The following is a 21,826-nucleotide window of genomic DNA, read 5'->3' on the forward strand; positions in this document are numbered from 1 at the left end:
CCCGCATGAATCCGCATAATTTTTTTAATATTTTCCTTTTCTAGTTATGTTTGATATTTAAAAATAAAATTCATAAATTTTTTTTATTAAGTTGTATTAGTTTAATAGGATAATGACTTAAAATTTTATTTTTTAGAGGTTAATTGGGAAACATGTAAGAAATAATCTTATTTTTTATTGAACCATTTTCATTTATTATCTTGAATATTTTAGTAGCTTTAATTAAATTATCTTAAAAAATAATGCTTCATCGGTCTATAACATGTAAAAAGTTAAAAAATTAAGTTTAAATCCACATAAATTCACATATACCTGCAACTCGCTTCGCTCCACATTTATTTTTTAATAAACACACTTCAACCCACCCCGTATTCGACCCGCCCTACAATCTACATAACCTTAAACCCACTCCGCCCCGCATCTGCTTCGCGCCATTGTCATCCCTATTCCTAATAATGTGAATCATTATATGAACTCATAATCTTCGAATCAAGAATCCGACTCTACCCGGACAAAAGTATTTTATTAGTAATATTTTATTTTGTAAAAGATAAATAAATAATAATTTAGTAACCACTTTTATGAATAGGAAGTTTAGCAATATAGCAAACCTAACAACTTCAGGCGGAGTCTACAATGGCGAATCCCAAAATTTAATCCGCCATAGCCCAAAAGCTTCCTTCAATGTTCTTCATCCAACATTTCTCTGGTCAATTCGAATTCCTCTAATTCGTGAAGAAAATCCCATTTCTCCAATGTCTTGCTCTTCATCTTCTTCTCTATACTTTCCTCTTCATAAACCACTCAACAAATCCACCCCTTTTTCTCCCAATTGCCAAGTTTTTTCATCAAAAGGAAGAATTTTAGGCCGACCCATTAGATGCGAATCACTGGAACTGAAACCCAAATCGCCACCCTCAAATGGGTCGGTGTATCCAGGCGGAATGGGGCCGTACACAGGGAGAGATCCGTCGGTGAAGAAACCAGGTTGGTTGAGGCAAAAAGCACCACAAGGGGAGAAGTATGAAGAGGTGAAGGAAACGCTATCTGGGCTTAAACTTAACACTGTTTGTGAAGAAGCTCAGTGTCCTAATATTGGAGAGTGTTGGAATGGTGGTGGAGATGGTATTGCTACTGCTACAATTATGCTTCTTGGAGATACTTGTACGCGTGGGTGTAGATTTTGTGCTGTTAAGACTAGTAGAAATCCTGCTCCTCCTGACCCTATGGAACCTGTTAACACTGCTAAAGCTATTGCCAGTTGGGGGTAATTTTTCTCTCTGTATATAACATGTTGCTAGGAGCTTTTTCCTTTCTTTTGATTTGATAATGGTGTAGTATTAGAATGAAATGGGCCCAAAATAGAGCGCATTTGCCAAGAGTATTTCTAATATGATTAGAGCTTTTCACTTATTGAGGTAGGGATCAGTATGAGCTTTTGAGAATTGGAATGCAGTCGGCTCCTATAGAGAGGAACAGTTGTAGAGGATGATCTAACCTTTCCTGACTACTGGGATTGATGTGTAGTTGATTGATTGTTAACGATTAGTATTTTACAGTCACTAGCAAAACTTATTTGCATTGTGCTTGAATTTGTGTAATCGTTGTAGAATTTTGCTTATAGGAATGGAGTACCATATGAAACAACTTCATTTAGGGTGTATGATGGAAATAAGCCCTGATTAAACTGATGTGTACCGAATGTTCTTGCTTGTCTTTTTGCAAAGTTGAAGCTTTTTTATTGCTATCACAATACCCGGAAGTAGCTTATGTTTTTATGGTGAATTTCGTGTATATGTTATGAAAAAGAGTTCCTTGATTTTCTTCTGCAGTGTGGATTACATTGTCTTAACTAGTGTTGATCGTGATGATATACCTGACGGAGGGAGTGGTCACTTTGCTGAAACAGTCAAAGCAATGAAGGTCCGGAGTTGATTTTTATTTGTAAACCCAGTGTATATTGTTTTATTCAAACATATGGTACATGATTGGATCAAGTGCAACTAATTGGGTTTGTGCCTATATGATTTTCTCAGTTGCTCAAGCCTGATATCATGGTCGAGTGTTTAACTTCTGATTTCCGTGGTGATCTAAGTGCTGTGTCTACTCTAGTGCACTCTGGATTGGACGTTTTTGCACACAATGTTGAAACTGTGAAACGACTTCAACGCATTGTTAGAGATCCTAGAGCAGGGTAAGTTCTGGAGAACTCTTTCTTCTTCTCAGTTTGGTGCTGTGAATACTCCTATTTTTTGTCATTTACAGCTTTTATTGATGAGTATTTTCATTTATAGCTTTTCTATACAGCCAGTTGGTTTTGCCAGATGTTAGAGACTTGATGTGTACTCTGAACTGAAATATTGATCTATGCCGTTGTTGTCCCAAACTTGATGATTTACCGACCATTTATTAAGGAAGAGTACATGCAAGAATATTACAGTTGGTGTTGCCTTCTCTTTTTTAATCATTAAGATGTTGGGTTTTTTGTCTGCTAAGTGATAACTTATGGATGAAACTTGAGCACGACATTTTGGTATTTTTGGCAATTCTAACTATCCCCTTAGTAAGGTCATTTTATGGTCATATTGTAAATTTTTTCAGACGGTTATGGTCAAAATGTATTTGTGTGCTTTCTATCAAATTTTGAACACTCCTACTGATGGAGGATAGCATATTCCTCCTTCATTCATTACTTTGAGGACTGGTAGGAGGTCCGTTTATTGTTTGAGGCACAGGGAGGGAGGGTGCTATCTCCTCAATTGAAAGTTTAGTATTAGATATGGATTTTAAAGTTTGGACTCCAAGCTTTATTGGTGTAGGTGAGGAAAAACCCAAAATAGTCCTTACTTTTGGGCATTAACTCAAAATCATCTCTTAACTATATGGTGGAGCACTAATAGGCCTCCAAGTATTCAAATTGATCTGTTTAAATACAAAAAGGAAGAATCACAGAAGTGCCAAATCTGCACATGTCTGGCTCTAAAACATAAAGAAAAGCTCTTTTCCCATGCTTCTCGTTACTTTTGAAGAAGCACCTAACTACATTTATAGGCATATGCCATACTTGTACCAAGTGGAGAAAAATCTTTGAAATTACATAGAAGAAAATATGAACTGAGAACATTACGTTTAGATGAATCTAATAACAAACAGACAAAATATGAAGATGAAATTAAAAGAATCCATTTAGATGTGTGAAGCGGGTCTAGGTTCATGATAATGCATTGTGCTTTCTAAATTCATACTACAAGGAGTTACAGTGGAGGGGGAGAAGAAATTGGTGTGGAAGTGGGTGTCGGGGGATGGTGGATGCTTTGTGCCGGAAAGAGAAGTTTAAGCTCCCTCAGTTTCTATGAACTTTTAGAGTTAAGAGGGTACATTAGGTACTGTCAGGCTGCTGGAGTGGCTATTTTCATTATGACAATATGACAGGTAGCTCAAGTTTAGGAAGCATAAAGTTTTGTGAATTAGAACTTCTAGAATGGCTGGTACTCCATCTCCAAGCAAGAATCAATTGAAATTATTACTTTATCAAGTTATCTGACAGCAATTAAAGCATCAAATTAATGAAAGTCTCCTCTTTTGGACTTTGCTCTCTCTTCATCAAACACGCTGCTATATTCCCAAGCATGCCAATGTAAAAAAGAACCTCAGTGGTTTAAGGAGGAAAATTGACTATCAGGCATCAGCTTACCTCTTCCTATGTTGTTCCTGATAAAAGAAGAAGAGTATCCAATCATAACTAATGGAATCACTTCTGGGTTCACAAATTGAGTTGGTTCATAGTTACAGTTGACTCTGTTTATTTTTACTGGAGTAAACAATGACTTAACCTAGATATACGTTAAGAGGGAATGCAACTGATATTCATATCAGTTCTAAGTGTAAAAAGCAAATGTGGCATATAAACTGAAGACAGTGTAAATTAAACAATCATCTTTTAGTCTGAAGGAGAGGAACATAATGGAAATGCAAAACTGATGCAGAAAGCTGGATTTTGCAGTAATCAAGCCAGTCCTAATGGATGAATCTGATTGAATGTGCAAGAATGGTGGTCCTTATTTTCAAATAAAAAGGGAAATTGATAAATTCTAGAGCGCTAAGCATAATTTCCTGTGTGGGAAAAAACTGATCCAAAATTTCTATGAATTTATGAATTGCTTGCACATCATAATAAACTTGTCTGATACTTGTCCCTGGAATAGGAATAATGATAATAATTACTAGTATGAGATGCTAAATGATTTCACATTGGATGATGCAGGTATGAACAAAGTCTATCTGTGCTTAAACATGCAAAACTCGATAAGAAAGGGATGATAACAAAAACTTCTATAATGTTGGGACTTGGTGAAACTGATGATGAGCTGAAGGAAGCCATGGCTGATCTTAGGGCCATAGATGTTGATATTTTGACGCTGGGCCAGTATTTACAGGTGAGTAATATGGTACCCGGGATTCAACCTCTAGATGAAAAGTTGCTTTACTGGTTCAAATCCTATGTAACTAACTACTTATGAAATGGCGTACTGGTTTCTGCTGTCTTGTCACTTCTGTGTTCTCAGAAGACTTCATTTAATCTGTTTTGATGTTTGAAGTTTGTGCTCCACTGATGCTGTATCTTTTTTCATCGTATCTCCTCTCTGAGGCTCCTAGCAACTTAGACTAACAAAGTTATCTCTCATTTATGCAGCCAACCCCATTACATCTTACCGTCAAAGAATATGTTACCCCCGAAAAGTTTGCTTTTTGGAAGGATTACGGAGAGTCTATTGGCTTCCGTTATGTTGCCAGTGGTCCCTTGGTAAGACCTTACACTAATATCAATCTCCTTTCAATAAGAAATTCCTGGTTTTGAAGTTTGATTTTAGTTTTTCAATGTGGAAATTCTAACTAGATCATGAATGGTACTAGTGAATTACAGCTAAACTATTCTGAAACAGGAGAATCGAACTTAGTTCGTTCTTAATCATGTCATCTGTTAAGCTTGCAATCTTCTCTTTGACTGCTCGATTATGTAAGCTTTGTGATTTAACAGAGTTTTTTCTTCTCCAGGTTCGATCCTCCTACCGAGCAGGAGAACTGTTTGTTAAGACAATGGTGAAAGAGAGTGCCAGAAATGCACAAAGTATGTCACAATAGTTTGCTGCCTCTTCTCTCACACATACATACAAGAAGCTGCAATGATTTTTTTGAGGGGAGATTGATGATTTTGGCAAGAACAAGAAATGTGAACACACAATACTCTGTAATCACAGCTATGACTGAACCTTACAGAGCCTTATAAGGCCAATTTTGCTTTTTGATTGTTGTACTTTTCCTCCTTTAATTCTGTTAAAGTTATTATTCTGTATACAAACTAGAAGCAAATTAGTTTGTTAAATCAATTTCTTTGATTCTAGTAGATGTTTGGAAAAATTGTGTAATCAGTTGTTTTCCTTGGAGGTTCTGGTTTTATGTGCCCCTTTGTTTGCAATTATCCCTTTTATGCTATATAACAAAACAAGGTAAGAGGTGAAAGCTTTGAGTGGATCATGGATGGCTTAGTTTTTTTCCTTACCCCCTCGTGAGAGCGATTCAAACTCACAATCTTAGGGCTCGTTTAGTAGTAGGGTATGTGAAAATTAATCTCGAGATAATTTGCACAATAAAATCATGATATAATTTATCCTGAGATTAGTTGTCCCGTAAATAATTTTGAAATAACTTGTTATCAACCAAATGAGCCTTTAGGACTAGTTATCCCGTGATTGTAATGTGGTGAGATATAACTACTAATTTCGAAATAACTTGTTTCGTACTAAACGAGCCCTTAGAGTTGAAAGTGAGGGGTGCAAGTGTTTGAAAATATATTTGAGGGACTACTGTGAACTTACCTAGAACATGAGGGAGGGATCTGTTGCGTCATTTTCTCTACAAGCCCTCAAAAGGACACTATATAAACCATTTGTAACATTTTTTCGCTGAACAAAGAGCTCGAATTCCCCCATTGAAGAGAGAGAAAGAGGAGAGAGAGAGAGAGAAATGGCGAGAGATAGCTGCTTGGCGCGTGTGACGGCTGGGGTGGCCGTCGGTGGTGCAATTGGTGGCGCTGTTGGTAAATTCCTTCAAACTTTTCTTCTTAAACCCTACTAACCATTTTTCTCATTTTTGCTAACTTTTTTTTGCTCTTAATCGATACTGTTGCTGTAATTGGCTTGAGAAATGACTAATTAAATGGAGTTATATAGTCGTTGAGGATTCATATAGCACACCCTGACTTTTTTGGGACTGAGGAGTAGCTGTTGATGTCATATATCAATTGTGTTCTAAATTTTATGAGCTTGTTTGATCGGGTAATACAGTCAATGAGGGTTCATATAGCAAACGCCAGCCTGTTTGGGACTGAGGAGTAGTTGATGTCATTGCTCAATTGTGTTCTAGATTTTATGAGCTTGTTTGATTGAGTAATATAGTCAATGAGGGTTCAAATAGCCAACACCAGCCTGTTTGGGACTGAGGAGTAGTTTGATGTCATTGCTCAATTGTGTTCTAGATTTTATTAACTTGTTTGATCAAGTAAGATAGTCAATGAGGGTTCATATAGCCAACACCAGCCTGTTTGGGACTGAGGAGTAGTTGATGTCATTGCTCAATTGTGTTCTAGATTTTATGAACTTGTTTGATAGTTATTGCTAACTCTACTTATTTGAGCTTTTTATTGTTGATTTCAAGTGTGATAGAAGAGGAAAGGTGGTGTATGTAGAAAGGAGGACTAGAAACAGTCATGATGTGGTCAATGATCTAAACGGGTCCGAGTAGAGTGGAATTGAAATAGAAGATTTCCATTAAAGATCCTGACTAGTTTGGGATTGAGGCATAATGGATGGACTATTTGGGAATTGATTGATGACATTGCATAATTAGATGGTGATTTTGTGGGTTTATCAATGTTACTGATAGGAAATGGCAGAAGGGAACTCTTATTTAATAAACCTCAGGGTAGGGCCTTCACACTGGAAAGATCGTATCCCTAGTTAATGAAGGATGACAGAGCTTGAGTACAGAAACATTAGCTATTAGTTTCCATTAGTGGAATGGAATGGGTTGGACTAGAGAAGAATGGTATAATGGATTCATATAGCTGACCCGCTAGTTTAGGATTGAGGTGTAGTTGATTGTTTGGGCTGAGTATTAGCAGAAAATGTGTGAAGAGGTTAAAGCTTTCTTTGTAGGACTTTAAGTAGACTTACTAAAAAATTCTGCGTAGTAATTCTTTTTTTTGGATATCTGAGAAATCCCCGAGGGTCGGTAGCTCATAGTTTGAAACTTGATGAGTATTGGGCCTGTTCCTCTACCCTTTTCTACTTAAATTCTAGGCTTTTATCTGTGAGTTTGAATCCATGACGTGTGCCGTATGAACACTTGAGTGCTACTCCCTTACCACTAGATCAAAGCTCTTGGGGCCTTTGCTTAGTAATTTTATCATATTATAAAAAAGAAACATCTAATTTTCTTAATTGGCATCAGCAGATAAAAGGCATGCAAAATTTCTTTTAAGAAGATAATAAAGAACGAGCAACCTTTTCTTGTTGATAAGGTAATATAAAGGCGAGCAACTTTGTCTTTTTGATAAGGTAGATAAAAGACAAGAAACCTTTTATGAATTGGATTATAGATGTGTTACAACTGGCAATTAGATTGCCACATTAAGAAGTATGATTACTTTTATGGCAATGTCTCAATCAGACATTACTGAAAGAAGATTCAGTAATCTGAACTGCATTTGATTCGTAGTTCATTTGTAGGTGCTGTTTATGGGACATATGAGGCTGTTAGATACAAGGTAAGTTCTTCATCCTTTTCTACCTTCTCCTTTCTTTTTTTGTATTAATTAATTTACTGGCTAGATTTAATGTCAATTCTCCTCTTCTTGGTTTGAGTACTACAAATAAATGTCCTTATCAAAAGAAGTAGTGCAAGTAAATAATCTAGGTTTAACCTTGGCCTTTAATCATTGATTTCATTGAAGTGCCTTCAAAGCTATATACATGTGGAATGAAACTGCAGTTTATGGTTGACGGTTAGCCAGCTTGCAGTGCAAGCTTCGGAAATTCCCACTCAATGTTTTTAAACAATAGAAACATATTTTAATCTATCAACAATATCATGTAGGGGTCTTAACACTTTGTTTCCCAAGGTATCCAGATTGTGGTTTATGTTAGACCTTCATGACATGTTTCCGTGATGACTAGAATCTAGATCAACAACTCACTCATTTCCAGAAAAAAATTGCATGCTTATTTTTGTTGAGTGAAAACGAAAACAACAAATGAAGTTCAAAAAGCTACCTGTGTTTTCCTGGACAACTCAGACGTCAAGTAATGGACAAGCATTACTGAGGGCGTTGAGGATCTTACTTACGAGAGAAGTAGCTCTTTCTTTTTCTTTTTCATTGTACTTGATTTCTGGCTTCTGCCTTTACTACTATCAGTTTCTGGAATAAATAGGTTATAAATAAGGATCCTGCTTTGATCTTTTTGTTTCTTTACCTTTGTGTCGAGATGTCTAATGGTTTTTTTCCTCCTTTCGCGATTGAGATGCAAGTGAAATCTGTTGATTGTCTAAGTTTGATGTTGTGGTTCCCTTATTATAGTTTTCTTACATTTGCTCAAATTTGTTGAACTTTTGATATAGTTATTAAAGTTTTCCTGCCATACTATTAGCCCATGACGGCATGGACTTTCTGAATATTTTGTAGGTTCCCGGCTTAATGAAAATTCGATACATTGGACAAACTACTCTGGGAAGTGCTGCCATTTTTGGTCTCTTTTTGGGAGCTGGAAGCTTGATACACTGTGGAAAGTCATACTGAGGATTTCTTTACTCTTTTTGTCTCAAGAGTATAGAACAATATCATCAGCATTATCAGAAGAATGCTTCGTGTTCTTCCGATTTGCTTTTCATTCTGTAATTTTCCGGTTCAAACCGAGTTTTCTCTTAGCTTTTACCTCCATTTAATAGTGAAGCCTTACCCGTTGTGAATCTTGATTAGTCGAGCTAGTGGATTTCAGAGACCGGATGGGTTAAACAAAAAAGAAGTGTTGGAGAGTTTCACTCGTAAAAGTCGAAATTCGAGAACAATATCAAATAGTTCGAAGAATATTGGGTTGATTAAGTTGAAACAAATATGAATTCTATATATATATATATATATATATCGTGTATAATAATGAAAATTATTATTGACAAATTTAAAGGATAAAAAATGTTCGATGCATATTTCAAAAGATTATTGTGAACCTAGTTTTAAACAAATACGACCATGATGATTGTTTTCCCTACTTTCGATTATAAAAAGAAAAATATTAAATTTTAAGACAAATGGAAAGAAAATATATGCATGTCTGTTTACTATTCTTTTCGTACTAGTAATATATTTCTTTCCTTTTTTAAACACTATTAACATCCTTATATATATACTTTGTCTTAATAAGAGCTAAGTTTTTGCTTTTTTAGTTGAGAAAAAAAAATATACTTCTTTTATCTTCTCCTCCTCACCATTCCTTTGAAGTTCTTCCAATAAGTCAAGCATTCGAGTCTTAAAATCTTAGATTAGGTTAAACAGATGTTTCGTATACCGAACTATTTTTAAAATAAAAATATTGATCTACTTTGCATTATCACTAGTGTTATTTTTTTTTCCAGCCATGAATCTAAGCTTATTTAAAGTGCCAATGCCTGTTGGGGTCTGCTTGGTTTTAGTAAGTTTTCTAGTGCTAAAATATTTATTAAGTCAATTTCATATTAAACCAATAATAATAATTTAGCTAACTTTTTTTTTTGATTATTTTGTCACATGTAGTTACTCATAATAGTATTGGTACCTGCTGTATTGATACCTTTTTGGGTCCATAAGGTCAAAATAATTGAAGGAGAGATTAAGGTACTGTCACACATCTATCGATCATTTTTAGTTTAAACATTTGTGTAACGACTATTTAGGTTAATTCTTCGTATGGTTGAATTTTTCAGGTGTATAATGTACAGGATGTTCTACAACGCGATTATCACAAGAACATTAAATTTGGATTTATGTTAATTATCTTAATGATAGTTTCTTTGGCTATATCTATAGTTACTTTTGTTATACTAACAATAAGAGCAGCAAGAAGAGAAATGTATTTGTGTTCTGCACTTATAAAGCAAATGGAAGCAACTCAACAAGCTGAGAGGAAGAGTATGAATAAAAGTACTGCATCTGCTCGCGCAAATCATGATGTTAGAGCTTCTCTTGCTGGAATAAGTGGATTAATTTGGATGTGTCGCGTCCAGGCTTCACCTCAATCTGAATTGGTGAAGTATTTGGATCATATGGAGTCCTGCAAGAACGATCTTCTAGGTTAGTGTTTTGTTAGCTCAGCCGGATTTAACTTATATACTCTGAAGCTTTTATAGTATAGTGAAGTGATCATATGGAGTCTTGCTAGAACGATCCTTTAAGTAAGTGTTTTGTTAGCTCAGTCAGATTTAACTTATATACCCTGAAGTGTTTATAGTATAGTAAAGGCTTTGGAATTTTGGATCATATGGAGTCTTGCTTGAACGATCTTTTAGGTTAGTGTTTTGTTAGCTCAGTCGGATTTAGCTTATATACTCTGAAGCGTTTATATATAGTAAGGTATTTGGATCATATGGAGTCTTGAAAGAATGATCTTTTAGGTTAGTGTTTTGTTAGCTCAGTCAGATTTAATTTATATACTCTGAAGCCTTTATAGTATAGTAAAGTATTTGGATCATATGCAGTCTTGCAAGAACGATCTTTTAGGTTAGTGTTTTGTTAGCTTAGTCGGATTTAACTTATAAACTCTTAAGCTTTTATAGTAAAGTGTTTGGATCATATGGAGTCTTGAAAGAATGATCTTTTAGGTTAGGGTTTTGTTAGCTCAGTCGGATTTAACTTATATACTCTGAAGCGTTTATAGTATAGTAAAGTATTTGGATCATATGGAGTCTTGCTGGAACGATCTTTTAGGTTAGTGTTTTGTTAGCTTAGTCGGATTAAACTTAAATACTCTAACAATCTAAGGAAAACGTTTATAGTAGCAAAGTATTTAAACATATTATGTTTATAGGTCATCTGTCTTATTTTATTGCGCGATTAGCGGCAATGTAACTTCAAAGTTATGATCTTTTTCCTTCAGACATGTTGAATTCGATTCTTGACGAAAACAAGATTGAAGAAGGGAAGAAGCAGCTTAGAGAAGAAGAATTCAACATGGAAGAGTTAGTAGAACATGTTGTCAATATCTATTACCCGAATGGAGCAATGAAGAATGTCGATGTGTTACTAGATCCATGTGATGGTTCTATCGCGAGATTCTCTCGTGTTAAAGGAGACAGGATAGAATTGCAAAGGATCTTGAACAACCTGTTGCAAAATGCAGATAAATTTACATCAGAAGGACACATTACTCTTCGTGCTTGGGCTCGAAAACCTGGTTTTGAGGAAAGTTCCAATCTTGCTCCGAATACAAGTGATTCTAGTATTGGTTGTATGCCATGTTTACGTTTACAGAAAGATGAAGCCTCTGCAGAAGTGCGAGTGCTGAATAGAGTTCAGCAAGATCCTAACTGTGTGGAGTTCATATTCGAGGTAGATGATACAGGGAAAGGAATTCCGAAAGAGAAACAGAAGTCAGTTTTTGAGAATTATGTTCAAGTTAATGATCAGACAACTTCTGTTCATGGATCACAAGCAGGCACTGGCTTAGGCCTCGGCATTACTCAGTCGTTGGTACGTATTTCTTTTACCATACACTGCGGTCTACGTACAGAAGCAAATTCAATATTTAGAGTCGGTGTGTTCTGCTTTTTATGACAATCTGATCATATCATTATAGAAACATTTCAAGTTTGCTTCATAGCGCGTTTAATGAATTTCATACTTTACCTCCTTATTTACGTTCATTTTTCAGGTACGTTTAATGGGAGGTGAGATAGGAATCGTCGACAAGCAAATTGGTGAAAAGGGCACTTGCTTCAGATTCAACATTTTCCTAATAGCATGTGATCAACCTCAACTTCAAGAACATGAAGCAATTAGTGTTAATTGTGCAAAAGAAGAAGATTTAGAGTCACAATTAGGAGGAGATTATTCAGTAGCAAGTGATAATAGTATCACTAGTCATCAAAAATCCAATGTCATTCTTTTCATTAAGGAGGAAGAAAGAAGTCGAGTTCTTCGTAGATTCATGATGAATGTACTAGGCTTGAAGGTACATGTTGTGAATCGAAACGAGCAGTTTCCTCAAACCCTCAAGAAGGTGAAAGGGAAGATAACCAACTCCTCTTCGTCCTCGTGTAAATCAAAGGAAATTCCCCTCAGTTCTCTAGATGGAACAGATATCGATATCTCATCATTTCAGAGGAGAGGCAGAGGACTTGTTATAAGATTCATCTTGATCATAATTGACACAAGTGATGGACTAACTCGAGAAATGAGTCGTGCTATGGCTGAGTTACGGAAGGACTTCCCTAAGAATGTGTCTCTTCGTGTTGTTTGGCTCGATAAACCAGGCGTAGATGAGGATAAGCTACCTTCAACAGATATAGTCCTTACAAAACCACTACATGGTTCTCGTTTATTTCGTGTCCTCAAATTTACACATGAAACAACTTCAAGAATCAAGATTCAACAACATCCATTAGTACAAGATGTTTTTGTTGATGTTAATAAGAAGTTACCTTTAACAGGAAAGAAAATCTTGGTGGTTGAGGATGATAGGATGTTACTTGTGATTTGCAAAACCGCGGTTTCTAAGCTTGGTGCAACCGTTTACACATGTAAAAATGGTCAAGAAGCTCTAGATGAAGTCTGCAAAGGCCTTAATGAACAACGCGATATAGGATCATCCACTCCTTCACCACCATTTGATTATATTCTAATGGATTGTGAGGTAAACATGTTAACTACACCGATACTGTTACATTGTCAGTATATATAACTTAATTTCATCGTTGTTTTTTTTGTGACAGATGCCGGGGATGAATGGATTTGAAGCAACAAAATGCATTAGGAAAGAAGAGGCGCGATATGGAATTCGAATACCTATAATAGCTTTCACAGCACATACAGAAAAGGAAGAGATAGATAAGATTTTTCAAGCTGGAATGGATTATTACTTACCTAAAGAAAGCAAAGGTGAAGAGATTTTGAAAGTCATAGATTATATAGAACATACAAAGGTTTCAAAAATGTTTGTTATGTGACACATGAAGTAAAAATTTTTTCCATATATCAAATCAACAGATGCATGACATTGACATGTGTATCTTATCACTTAACCGCGGTTAATATGCTCGAGTTGGTACAATTTTCATTTCTAAAGTTTGAGCACCAACTATGACCTCTAACGGATCGTCTTTCCTAAACCTTGTATACGCGCGTTTATAACTTATTTTGTTAGCAGGTATTTCGAGGCTCTATCGAAAAATAGTATCTACACATACCTCTACGAGGTAGAGTAACGTCTGAATACGCTCTATTCTCCTAAACCTCATTTGTAAGATTTTACTGAATATGTTATCCTTAGGGTGACAGATTCTTGCATAGTTTAGATGTGTAATTACCAGTATCACGATAATATATGTGTATTTCTTTGTCTTATCCCTTTTTAGTAATTCAGATAAATTATAGTCGTTTGGTTCATCAGATAAGATGAGATATCATAAACTAATTGAACATTTGAATAACGAAATATAATTAAAGATATAAAAATATTTTTTTCTATATTTCTTTTTGGCTAGAATTTGCATAATATTATAGTACGACTAGCAAGTATTTTATAGTCAGTACTATAGAATCCTAACCAATAATATTAACACAAAAATTATATTTTAACTAAGCAATTTTCTCATTGGTAAAGCATTCCCTCAATTGGACTATTGCCTTCTTTGAACCAGTTGTGTGAATAATATCACAACACTCACATCGATCCATCTGAAAAAATAAAATAAAAAAATTAATATTTATTATAACAACTATATATACTCAAACAAATCTGCAAATTATAATAAAGTGTAATAACTGACTTATTTTTTATAAGTGAGTTTGAAAATATACTGTAGAATAAATATGCAAATCATAATTAAGTGTAATAATTAAATATTTGACTGAAAATTCACTTATTTTTATTTTAAGTTAATTTGAAAATATACTCAAAAAAATATATATGCTAATAAATATTTGACTGAGAATTTTGGCTTTATCTTTATATATTAATTTAAAACTAATGTATAACTTCATAAATTTTGAATTTTGAACTATTATATAAGAATAACTCAAATGAATTTTTCAATTGCAGCAATCTCAAAACATTTAATTAGTTGATTATAAATAAATTATTTTGTAACTAAGTCAACTAGTGAATTAAATAATCTCTAATTTTGTCTTCTTCTGTTTTTTCCCTGACCCAATCCTCTAATTAGTTGATTTTAAATAAATTATAATAATTCTATTTTTGCTGCTCACTCCTACATACATAATTCTTTTATGTTGTTTTCTCTATATCTAACGTGATGATGAAATAATTTTTTTTTTTATCTTTACGGTAAAGTTTAGTAATTCTATGTGAAAATAGTTTTAATTACTCGATATTTAAATTTCGATTTAATTATAAAATATATCGAAAGCATAGGTAAGTGTATATAAAATTTACCTCTGCACGTTTTTTTCTAGGAGAGTAGACTTGAATCTTGTTGACATAATTTGCCGGATGGTTGCCGTTGATCGGACAACCTTGCAACTTCCGCACCACCGATCGCGAATACGTGGCCATAATTCCATTTTTATTCGCTCCTCCGATAGATTTCAAGTAAAAAATATGAGGAGTTTCACAAGAATCATTTACGTTTGACCTCGTATTAAACATGTAAAATGGAGGATTTTGGGGTTTACTCCAAGTTTGAAATGTTTGAATAGGTTTAATTAAATGACTCCTTGGCATAATTTTCTCATAAATATGAATTGAATATCCCCATGATACTGAAAATGTCCAATTGCTAAGCCTATGGTGACATATTATTTGTTGTAATATACGAGAATTATCAAATTTTGCTGCTTTCATAAGGTGCTTTGTTGATTGTATACGATCCATTGAAGGGTAAATTGGTGATACAGCATCAAAATGATGAAGAGATATTAATGGCTCTTTCGGATGCGACGATAAAAATCCCGAAATATCACCACGCAAATCAATCTACAAAGACAAAATTCAATAAAATTAACCATTAAAAAAGGTACAATAGTAATAAACATTTTTTCCATCAATAAAAAAGTACAAAAAAATTCAAAGTAACGTATTTTTAAAAAACCAGACTCACATTCGCTGATATTTTTCAAAGTATTCAATCAATATAGACAAAATTCCCACATAAAAACTATACAAAACAAAGAGATATATATTACTTAGTCAACCTAATATATTTACGATTAAAAAATCGAAACAACGTACCTGATGAAGACCTTTGAGAGGAACAAAGCTACCTCCAAGATCCACAATACAAGTCATAGTAATAAGATCAGCAGAATTTAAATGTGGATATCTCCTTATACAACTCTCCATATCTTGAGCCAATGCTTTTGCCAATGGAAAACTCATAATAATTCCAGCACCACCAAAACCTTGATTAAATGAGTACCAAAAATTAGACAAAATGTACTCACTTTGACCTCCAAAATAGTAATACTTGTTATGATCATATTTTCCAAGAACATCAACTAGATTTTCCAAGAAAAATATCGAATCGTCGTCTCCCATAATCACCCATCTAACACCTTCATGTTCTTGATCAAATAACTCCTTGATACCATGTACCATTCTAGCCATAATTGGTGCAATGTGGTGAGTTTCTTGTACTAATTTTGTTATATTTGTTGAAACTCTATAAGGGGGTGAATTTTTTGACCAAGGTAATAAATTTGGATTAGGTGACACATCAAGAAATAAGTAACCTCTTGTTAATTTTGGTCTCCACCATGTTTCAATGTAACTTTTTCTATAATGCCATGCTTTTTCAGATCCAAGTAAACCAAATATTAAATGACTAAGATTTGTGTCATTTGATGAAATTGGTGAATGTTCATAAGGTGTAGTAGTTGGACAATTTGGATCTTTAAAAAGAAAAATTGAGGCTAAGTAAAGAATAACACCAGAAAATAGGATAACTTTGCAAAGATTAACAACAAAATACTTGTCAAATATTGAAGCAAACTTCTCTCTCAATGAATCAATAAAAAGAAGTAACATTTTTTTTTTCTTGAAGAAAAATGAGAACTTTTTTGTGTGCTAGATTTTTTTTTTTATATAGTTTTTAAGGCTGCTAGAGGTATATATAAATTATTTTATTAATTATTATAGAGGTTGCTTCTTCAAATTTGTGTGTTGACTAGATTGACAACTTGGGTATTATTATTCAAGAAAATCTAATGATTATTTAATTTGAAGTCATCTACAAGGAAAGCCATTTAATTTTTTTGAGTCTATTGACATATTTTTTAAAAGTAGGTACCAAATTGTAAAAGAAAATTTTGACAAGTAATTTTCATTTTAGATGTATATAAAATAATTTTATCATATATTATATATAGTAGGTAATAATCACTCCCTCTTCAGTTTTGCTTTGACATTTTTTCCTAAAAAAAAAATTTTTATTTTTATTTATCACTTTTGACATATTAAAAAAATATAATTGTATTTTGTAATGTTTTACTCATAGTATTAGATACTACTTTCCATATTATTTTTCAAGACTCAATAATACACTAAACATTAATTAGTAGAGTAGTGTGGTAAAATATCTATATTAATAATTGTTTTCTTGATCGGTATATCAAGTCAAATTCGAACAAATAAAAATGAATGAAGGCAGTAAGTAAGAAAAAATTAGCTACGAAAGTCGATGCTAAATCCATCATTAACTAGGAGTAGCAATGAGTTTTTATTGTTTATTGACATAACCTATCGTTCACTAAATTTTGTTTCTTTTCTACAATAACGTATAAGAACAATATATTGAGTGAAATTTTCTTAAATGAGATTTGGAAAAAATAGAAAGTACGCATATCTTATCACTATATATCTAGTAGAAGATATTTTGTTTATTATTCTGATATAATAATATAAAAATAATCAGATAAAAATATCAAAGATAATATTATGACATAGAAAAACAATTAACTAGTAGTAATTGGATTATGACTAGTGATGTAGATTAATTAATATTCAAGATTTTATTTCATTTTCAAATGTATTCTTTTGGTCTAGGAGCAATAATATTATATTCAAAAAAAAAAAAAAACTTGTAGTAATTAGATTATGACTTGTGCTGTAGGATAATATTCAAAATTTCATTTCATTTTCAACTATAAATATTCTCTTCGTCTAGAAGCAATATAATTGCTACTAAAATTATATTTTTACATTAAATTTATTTACTTTAATATACATCAATTGTGGGTCGGGTTAAAATCGAAAAAATATGATAATTTGGAATTTCTTAATTGTAATTTGAAATTTATGGCAACTATTACAAATATATCATATGAACTTTCCTCAACAAACACAACTATACTTACAAGTATAGCATCCTTTCCTATATCATTATAATCGTTACGTTAAAATAATATTTATCGTTCATTTTTTATTACGTTATTAAAACTCTAAAACAATGATTATTTTTCAATTACAGGAACTGAAATGTGGTTATTTCTGATTTTTTTTTAATATATATGATTAGTATATATAGTTTGATGAAAGTTGAATAGTCAATATATTACAACCATATATAATAGGTGAGAAAAATGTGTTCTTATCCAATATATAAATAAAATTATGTCCTTTGAGGACTACACCAAATTAACCAGACAAGTTTAATTAGCAGCCCTACTATTCTCACCACATACAATAATACTCTTATATACTTGATTAGATCAGGTCTCGAGTTTGAGTTCCTCTAATTGTAAATTAATTTATTTTTATTAGGAAACATTTTACCCTCCAATTTGAAACTTTTTAACTAAAATCTAGGTTCAATTGAGCACCAATATAAGTATTGATCACCGTATGATAAAACAAAAAATATATAAATTATTATAACGAGGACGTAAGAGATTTATCAGATTCTTCTTATAGAAAAGTCACACACTATATATAAAGTTATTTTAAAAAAAAAAAAAAAACAATGAATGTATATATAGTAGACAATGAAATTTCAAGTGAAAATTTTATTTCCGCTGTTATTATATATTTATGATATTCACTTTTTGAAACTAAATAAGAAACATAAAATATTATATCATCCAAAAAAAAAAGGAGAGAACTATAAAATAAGATAAAATAATTATTTAAAAAGTTTAATAATGATGATTAATTTTAATTCTTGATTTGCACGTTAAATGCACCTTTTTTCTTCTTGAATTCTGATGACTGATCCGTAGTAGAAGGATCTGAGCATACTTCCAAATTCAATTCTAATTAAATTCTATTTATTTGATCTTAGTTGTAGTTATATTATTATATAATCAAACATAAATTAAACGTTTGACTTAAATCATTGATAAGTATAATAAAATAGAACGAAATTTCTTTGTCTTTTGATTAAAAGTTTCAAATCGAACTTTGTGTATAGAAAATCTCAAATCCAAATCGTGAAAATAATCTTTTTTTATTAATCATTGAGTTCGAGTGAGTCTGCATTTTTTAATTAATTAATAAATGACGTAGGTTTTTATTAAAGTGGTCACATACGTGCACTCCAGTTACCAAATTGACTAAAAAGTAGTAAAATAATATGTTCATTTGTATTTTGTGGTGGAGTTTATTTTTAAATTCTCCAATCATTTTGTCACTATAAAGTTGTAAAAATAATAAATAAAAAATATGATAGAATATTCCAGTTAAGATAGTTTCTACTTGTGTTTATATTACTTTATACTTTAATTACTTTATTTATATATAAAATCAGTACAATCAATAATTATTTTCTTAAATAATATTCGCCCTGCTGTAAACATTAATATTTTTGGGTTGTGCGCAGCATGGTTGACCGTAACTAATAAGGTAACAACATTGTAGGCTTTTAACTGTAAAAAAAATTAATTTATTTTAAAATAAAAAAATATATAGGCTTTTTAAATTTTTGTTTTCCTCTTAATTACATTAATTGAATATACAAAGTAGTCTATATTTTCCATTATAGTTATAGTGACGGTTAAGGTGGACACTAAAAGACATTTTTAGCTTCAATTTTATAAGTTTTATTGACGATTAAAGTCGCCACTAATAAATATTTTCACCAACAAAAACTGGAAGTTATTGTGATGTTTAGTGTTGCCACTTATATAGGCTTTTAGCGAAAATCTTAGAAGTTTTAGCGGCGATTATAGAAATCTAAGCGAAAAAAGTGGAAAGTGTTACGGGTTGTTTAAGACTCCGCTAATATGTTACTTCTAGCAACAACATATATACGTTGTTATAGTCGTCGCTAATATTAACTTCTAAAGATTTAGTGTCGATTGTGGTCGTCGCTAATATTATAACCTTAGCAACAACTTTGATTAGTTTTAGTGGCGCTTGCAGTCGCCGATTATATTAAGTATTAGAAACAATGTTTAATAGCTTTAGCGGTAGTAAGAGTCGCCAATGACTTTTAGCAACGACATTCATACTCTTAATGGCAGTTTTAGTCGCCACTATAAGGGACTTTTAGCGACGACATTCATACTTTTAGCAGCGACTATGGTCGCCCTAAAGATACTTTTAGTGACGACATTCAAACTTTTAGCAGCGACTATAGTCGCCCCTAAAACAAACTTTTAGCGACGACATTCATACTTGGTGGGGGTGTGTATATCATTCCTTCTTTCTTTCTCACTCACTCTTAAATTATGTTGTTTGAGTGCAAGTTATTTGGGTTGTGGCAATACTTTATGTAATCTATTTTATCAACAATGACTTGGTGGTGTGATGCGATATAGCTCAATAATTTTGATCACACTTTATTATTTATTGAGAGTAGACCTACTATATTGTGCCCGTGCTTACTTCTAGTACTTCTATATAAGAAATGGGAATAACTAGAGACGTCTCCGTCAATGCATGTGCTTAGCAGCGACTTTAGTTGTCACTAAAACAGACTTTTAGCGACGACATTCATACTTTTAGCAGCGACTATAGTAGCCACTAAAATAGACTTCTAGCGACCCCATTCAAACGTTTAGCAGTTGACTAAGTCGCCACAAAAAAAGACTTTTAGCGACAACATTCATACTTTTAGCAGCGACTATAGTTGCCACTAAAAAAAGATTTTTAGCGACGAGATTCTTAGCAGCGACTTTAGTCGCCACTAAATCAGACTTTTAGCGACGACATTCATACTTTTTAGCAGCGATTTTAGTCGTCACTAAAGATACTTTTAGAGACGACATTCATACTTTTAGCAGCGACTATAGTCGTCACTAAAGATACTTTTAGCGACGACATTCATACTTTTACCAGCGACTATAGTCGTCACTAAAACATATTTTTAGCACGAAATTCATACTTTTAGCAGCGACTTTAGTCGCTACTAAAACTTACTTTTAGCGACGACATTCATCTTAGCAGCGACTATAGTCGCCACTAAAACATGCTTTTAGCGACGACATTCATACTTTTAGCAGCGACTATAGTCGTCACTAAAGTACTTTTAGCGACGACATTCATACTTTTAGCAGCGACTATAGTCGTCACTAAAACGTACTTTTAGCGACGAAATTCATACTTTTAGCAGCGACTTTAGTCGCCACTAAAACTTACTTTTAGCGACGACATTCATACGTTTAGCAGGGACTTTTGTCGCCTCTAAAACTTACTTTTAGCGACGACATTCATACGTTTAGCAGCGACTTTTGTCGCCTCTAAAACTTACTTTTAGCGACGACGTTCATACTTTTAGCAGCGAATTTAGTCGCCCTAAAACTTACTTTTAGCGATTACGTTCATACTTTTAGCAGCGAATTTAGTCGCCACTAAAACTTACTTTTAGCGACGACGTTCATACTTTTAGCTGCGACATAGTCGTTACTAAAGAGGCTTTTAGCGACGGCATTCATACTTTTAGCAGCGACTCTTGTCGCTACCTAAAGAGACTTTTAGCGACGACATTCATACTTTTAGCAGCGACTCTTGTCGCCACTAAAGAGACTTCTAGCGACGACATTCTTATATTTAGCAGCGATTCTTGTCAACACTAAAGAAACTTTTAGCGACGACATTCATACGTTTAACAGCTACTCTTCTCGCCACTAAAGAGACTTTTAGCAACGACATTTATACTTTTAGCAGCGATATTAGTTGCTACTAAATTAGACTTTTAGCGACGACTTGCATAACCTTGAGCGGCAATTTTAGCTGCCACGAAAAGAGAGTTTTAGCGGCGATTTTAGTCGCCACAAATGTTGCTTTTAGCACGATACTTTTAGTGCGGTTTCTGTTGCTACTAAAGGCAACTTTTAGCAACGACATGCATAACCTTAGTGGCGGATTTAGACGTTAAAAGTGACTTTTAGCGACTAAATTCATAACCTTGAGCAGTGGTTTTCGTCGCCACTAAAGGTGACTTTTACTGACAGACTAAACTGTTCGAGCCCCAAAATAACTTTTCGGTGTTGGTCGCCGGTAATACGAATTGTGCATCAAATTTGAATTATCACTAATTAATACTTTTTGCAGCAACTTTTAGAAGATTTAGCGTAGGTTTATACTTTATGTGTGCTCTAATTAATCCATATATAGTTGTTCTTGTA

The 21,826-nt window shown here is 33.2% G+C and overlaps 4 protein-coding genes across 4 annotated transcripts; 3 read left to right on the top strand and 1 right to left on the bottom strand.

Moving 5' to 3' along the window:
- The first annotated feature begins 581 nt into the window (after positions 1–581).
- LOC107007583 (lipoyl synthase, chloroplastic) lies at positions 582–5,444 on the top strand. The gene is made up of 6 exons (XM_015206258.1): positions 582–1,267; positions 1,833–1,923; positions 2,037–2,194; positions 4,265–4,436; positions 4,694–4,804; positions 5,056–5,444. Exons 1-6 carry the CDS (start codon positions 582–584, stop codon positions 5,140–5,142), a joined length of 1,305 nt encoding a protein of 434 aa, XP_015061744.1. The 3' UTR covers positions 5,143–5,444.
- Positions 5,445–5,967: 523 nt separating this feature from the next.
- LOC107005531 (reactive oxygen species modulator 1-like) lies at positions 5,968–9,077 on the top strand. The gene is made up of 3 exons (XM_015204147.2): positions 5,968–6,097; positions 7,788–7,825; positions 8,741–9,077. The coding sequence occupies exons 1-3, from the start codon at positions 6,025–6,027 to the stop codon at positions 8,852–8,854; spliced, it is 225 nt and encodes a 74-aa protein (XP_015059633.1). The 5' UTR covers positions 5,968–6,024; the 3' UTR covers positions 8,855–9,077.
- A 185-nt stretch (positions 9,078–9,262) lies between these two features.
- On the top strand, positions 9,263–13,283 carry LOC107006597 (histidine kinase CKI1). Its single transcript, XM_027913271.1, has 5 exons — positions 9,263–9,925; positions 10,015–10,381; positions 11,184–11,776; positions 11,958–12,938; positions 13,018–13,283. The coding sequence occupies exons 2-5, from the start codon at positions 10,075–10,077 to the stop codon at positions 13,249–13,251; spliced, it is 2,115 nt and encodes a 704-aa protein (XP_027769072.1). The 5' UTR covers positions 9,263–9,925; positions 10,015–10,074; the 3' UTR covers positions 13,252–13,283.
- Positions 13,284–13,774: 491 nt separating this feature from the next.
- Positions 13,775–16,331, bottom strand: LOC107006811. The gene is made up of 3 exons (XM_015205328.2): positions 15,495–16,331; positions 14,700–15,239; positions 13,775–13,981 (listed from the first exon to the last, which is right to left on the bottom strand). The coding sequence occupies exons 1-3, from the start codon at positions 16,287–16,289 to the stop codon at positions 13,883–13,885; spliced, it is 1,434 nt and encodes a 477-aa protein (XP_015060814.1). The 5' UTR covers positions 16,290–16,331; the 3' UTR covers positions 13,775–13,882.
- Positions 16,332–21,826: the final 5,495 nt, after the last annotated feature.

The sequence above is a fragment of the Solanum pennellii genome, chromosome 12 (assembly GCF_001406875.1).
Source record: "Solanum pennellii chromosome 12, SPENNV200".
In the NCBI taxonomy this organism is placed as follows: Eukaryota; Viridiplantae; Streptophyta; class Magnoliopsida; order Solanales; family Solanaceae; genus Solanum; species Solanum pennellii.

Bases quoted from the DNA above. Each gene is read 5' to 3' on its own strand.
- LOC107006597 (XM_027913271.1), top strand. From the start codon at position 10,075: ATGTTAATTATCTTAATGATAGTTTCTTTGGCTATATCTATAGTTACT. The intron at 10,382-11,183 runs GTTAGTGTTTTG...TTTTTCCTTCAG, and splicing joins CTGCAAGAACGATCTTCTAG to ACATGTTGAATTCGATTCTT. The intron at 12,939-13,017 runs GTAAACATGTTA...TTTTTGTGACAG, and splicing joins ATATTCTAATGGATTGTGAG to ATGCCGGGGATGAATGGATT.
- LOC107005531 (XM_015204147.2), top strand. From the start codon at position 6,025: ATGGCGAGAGATAGCTGCTTGGCGCGTGTGACGGCTGGGGTGGCCGTC. The intron at 6,098-7,787 runs GTAAATTCCTTC...GTTCATTTGTAG, and splicing joins TGCAATTGGTGGCGCTGTTG to GTGCTGTTTATGGGACATAT. The intron at 7,826-8,740 runs GTAAGTTCTTCA...AATATTTTGTAG, and splicing joins ATGAGGCTGTTAGATACAAG to GTTCCCGGCTTAATGAAAAT.
- LOC107007583 (XM_015206258.1), top strand. From the start codon at position 582: ATGAATAGGAAGTTTAGCAATATAGCAAACCTAACAACTTCAGGCGGA. The intron at 1,268-1,832 runs GTAATTTTTCTC...TTTCTTCTGCAG, and splicing joins AAAGCTATTGCCAGTTGGGG to TGTGGATTACATTGTCTTAA. The intron at 4,805-5,055 runs GTAAGACCTTAC...TTTCTTCTCCAG, and splicing joins ATGTTGCCAGTGGTCCCTTG to GTTCGATCCTCCTACCGAGC.
- LOC107006811 (XM_015205328.2), bottom strand. From the start codon at position 16,289: ATGTTACTTCTTTTTATTGATTCATTGAGAGAGAAGTTTGCTTCAATA. The intron at 15,240-15,494 runs GTACGTTGTTTC...TTGTCTTTGTAG, and splicing joins CTCTCAAAGGTCTTCATCAG to ATTGATTTGCGTGGTGATAT. The intron at 13,982-14,699 runs GTAAATTTTATA...TTATTTTTTCAG, and splicing joins CTAGAAAAAAACGTGCAGAG to ATGGATCGATGTGAGTGTTG.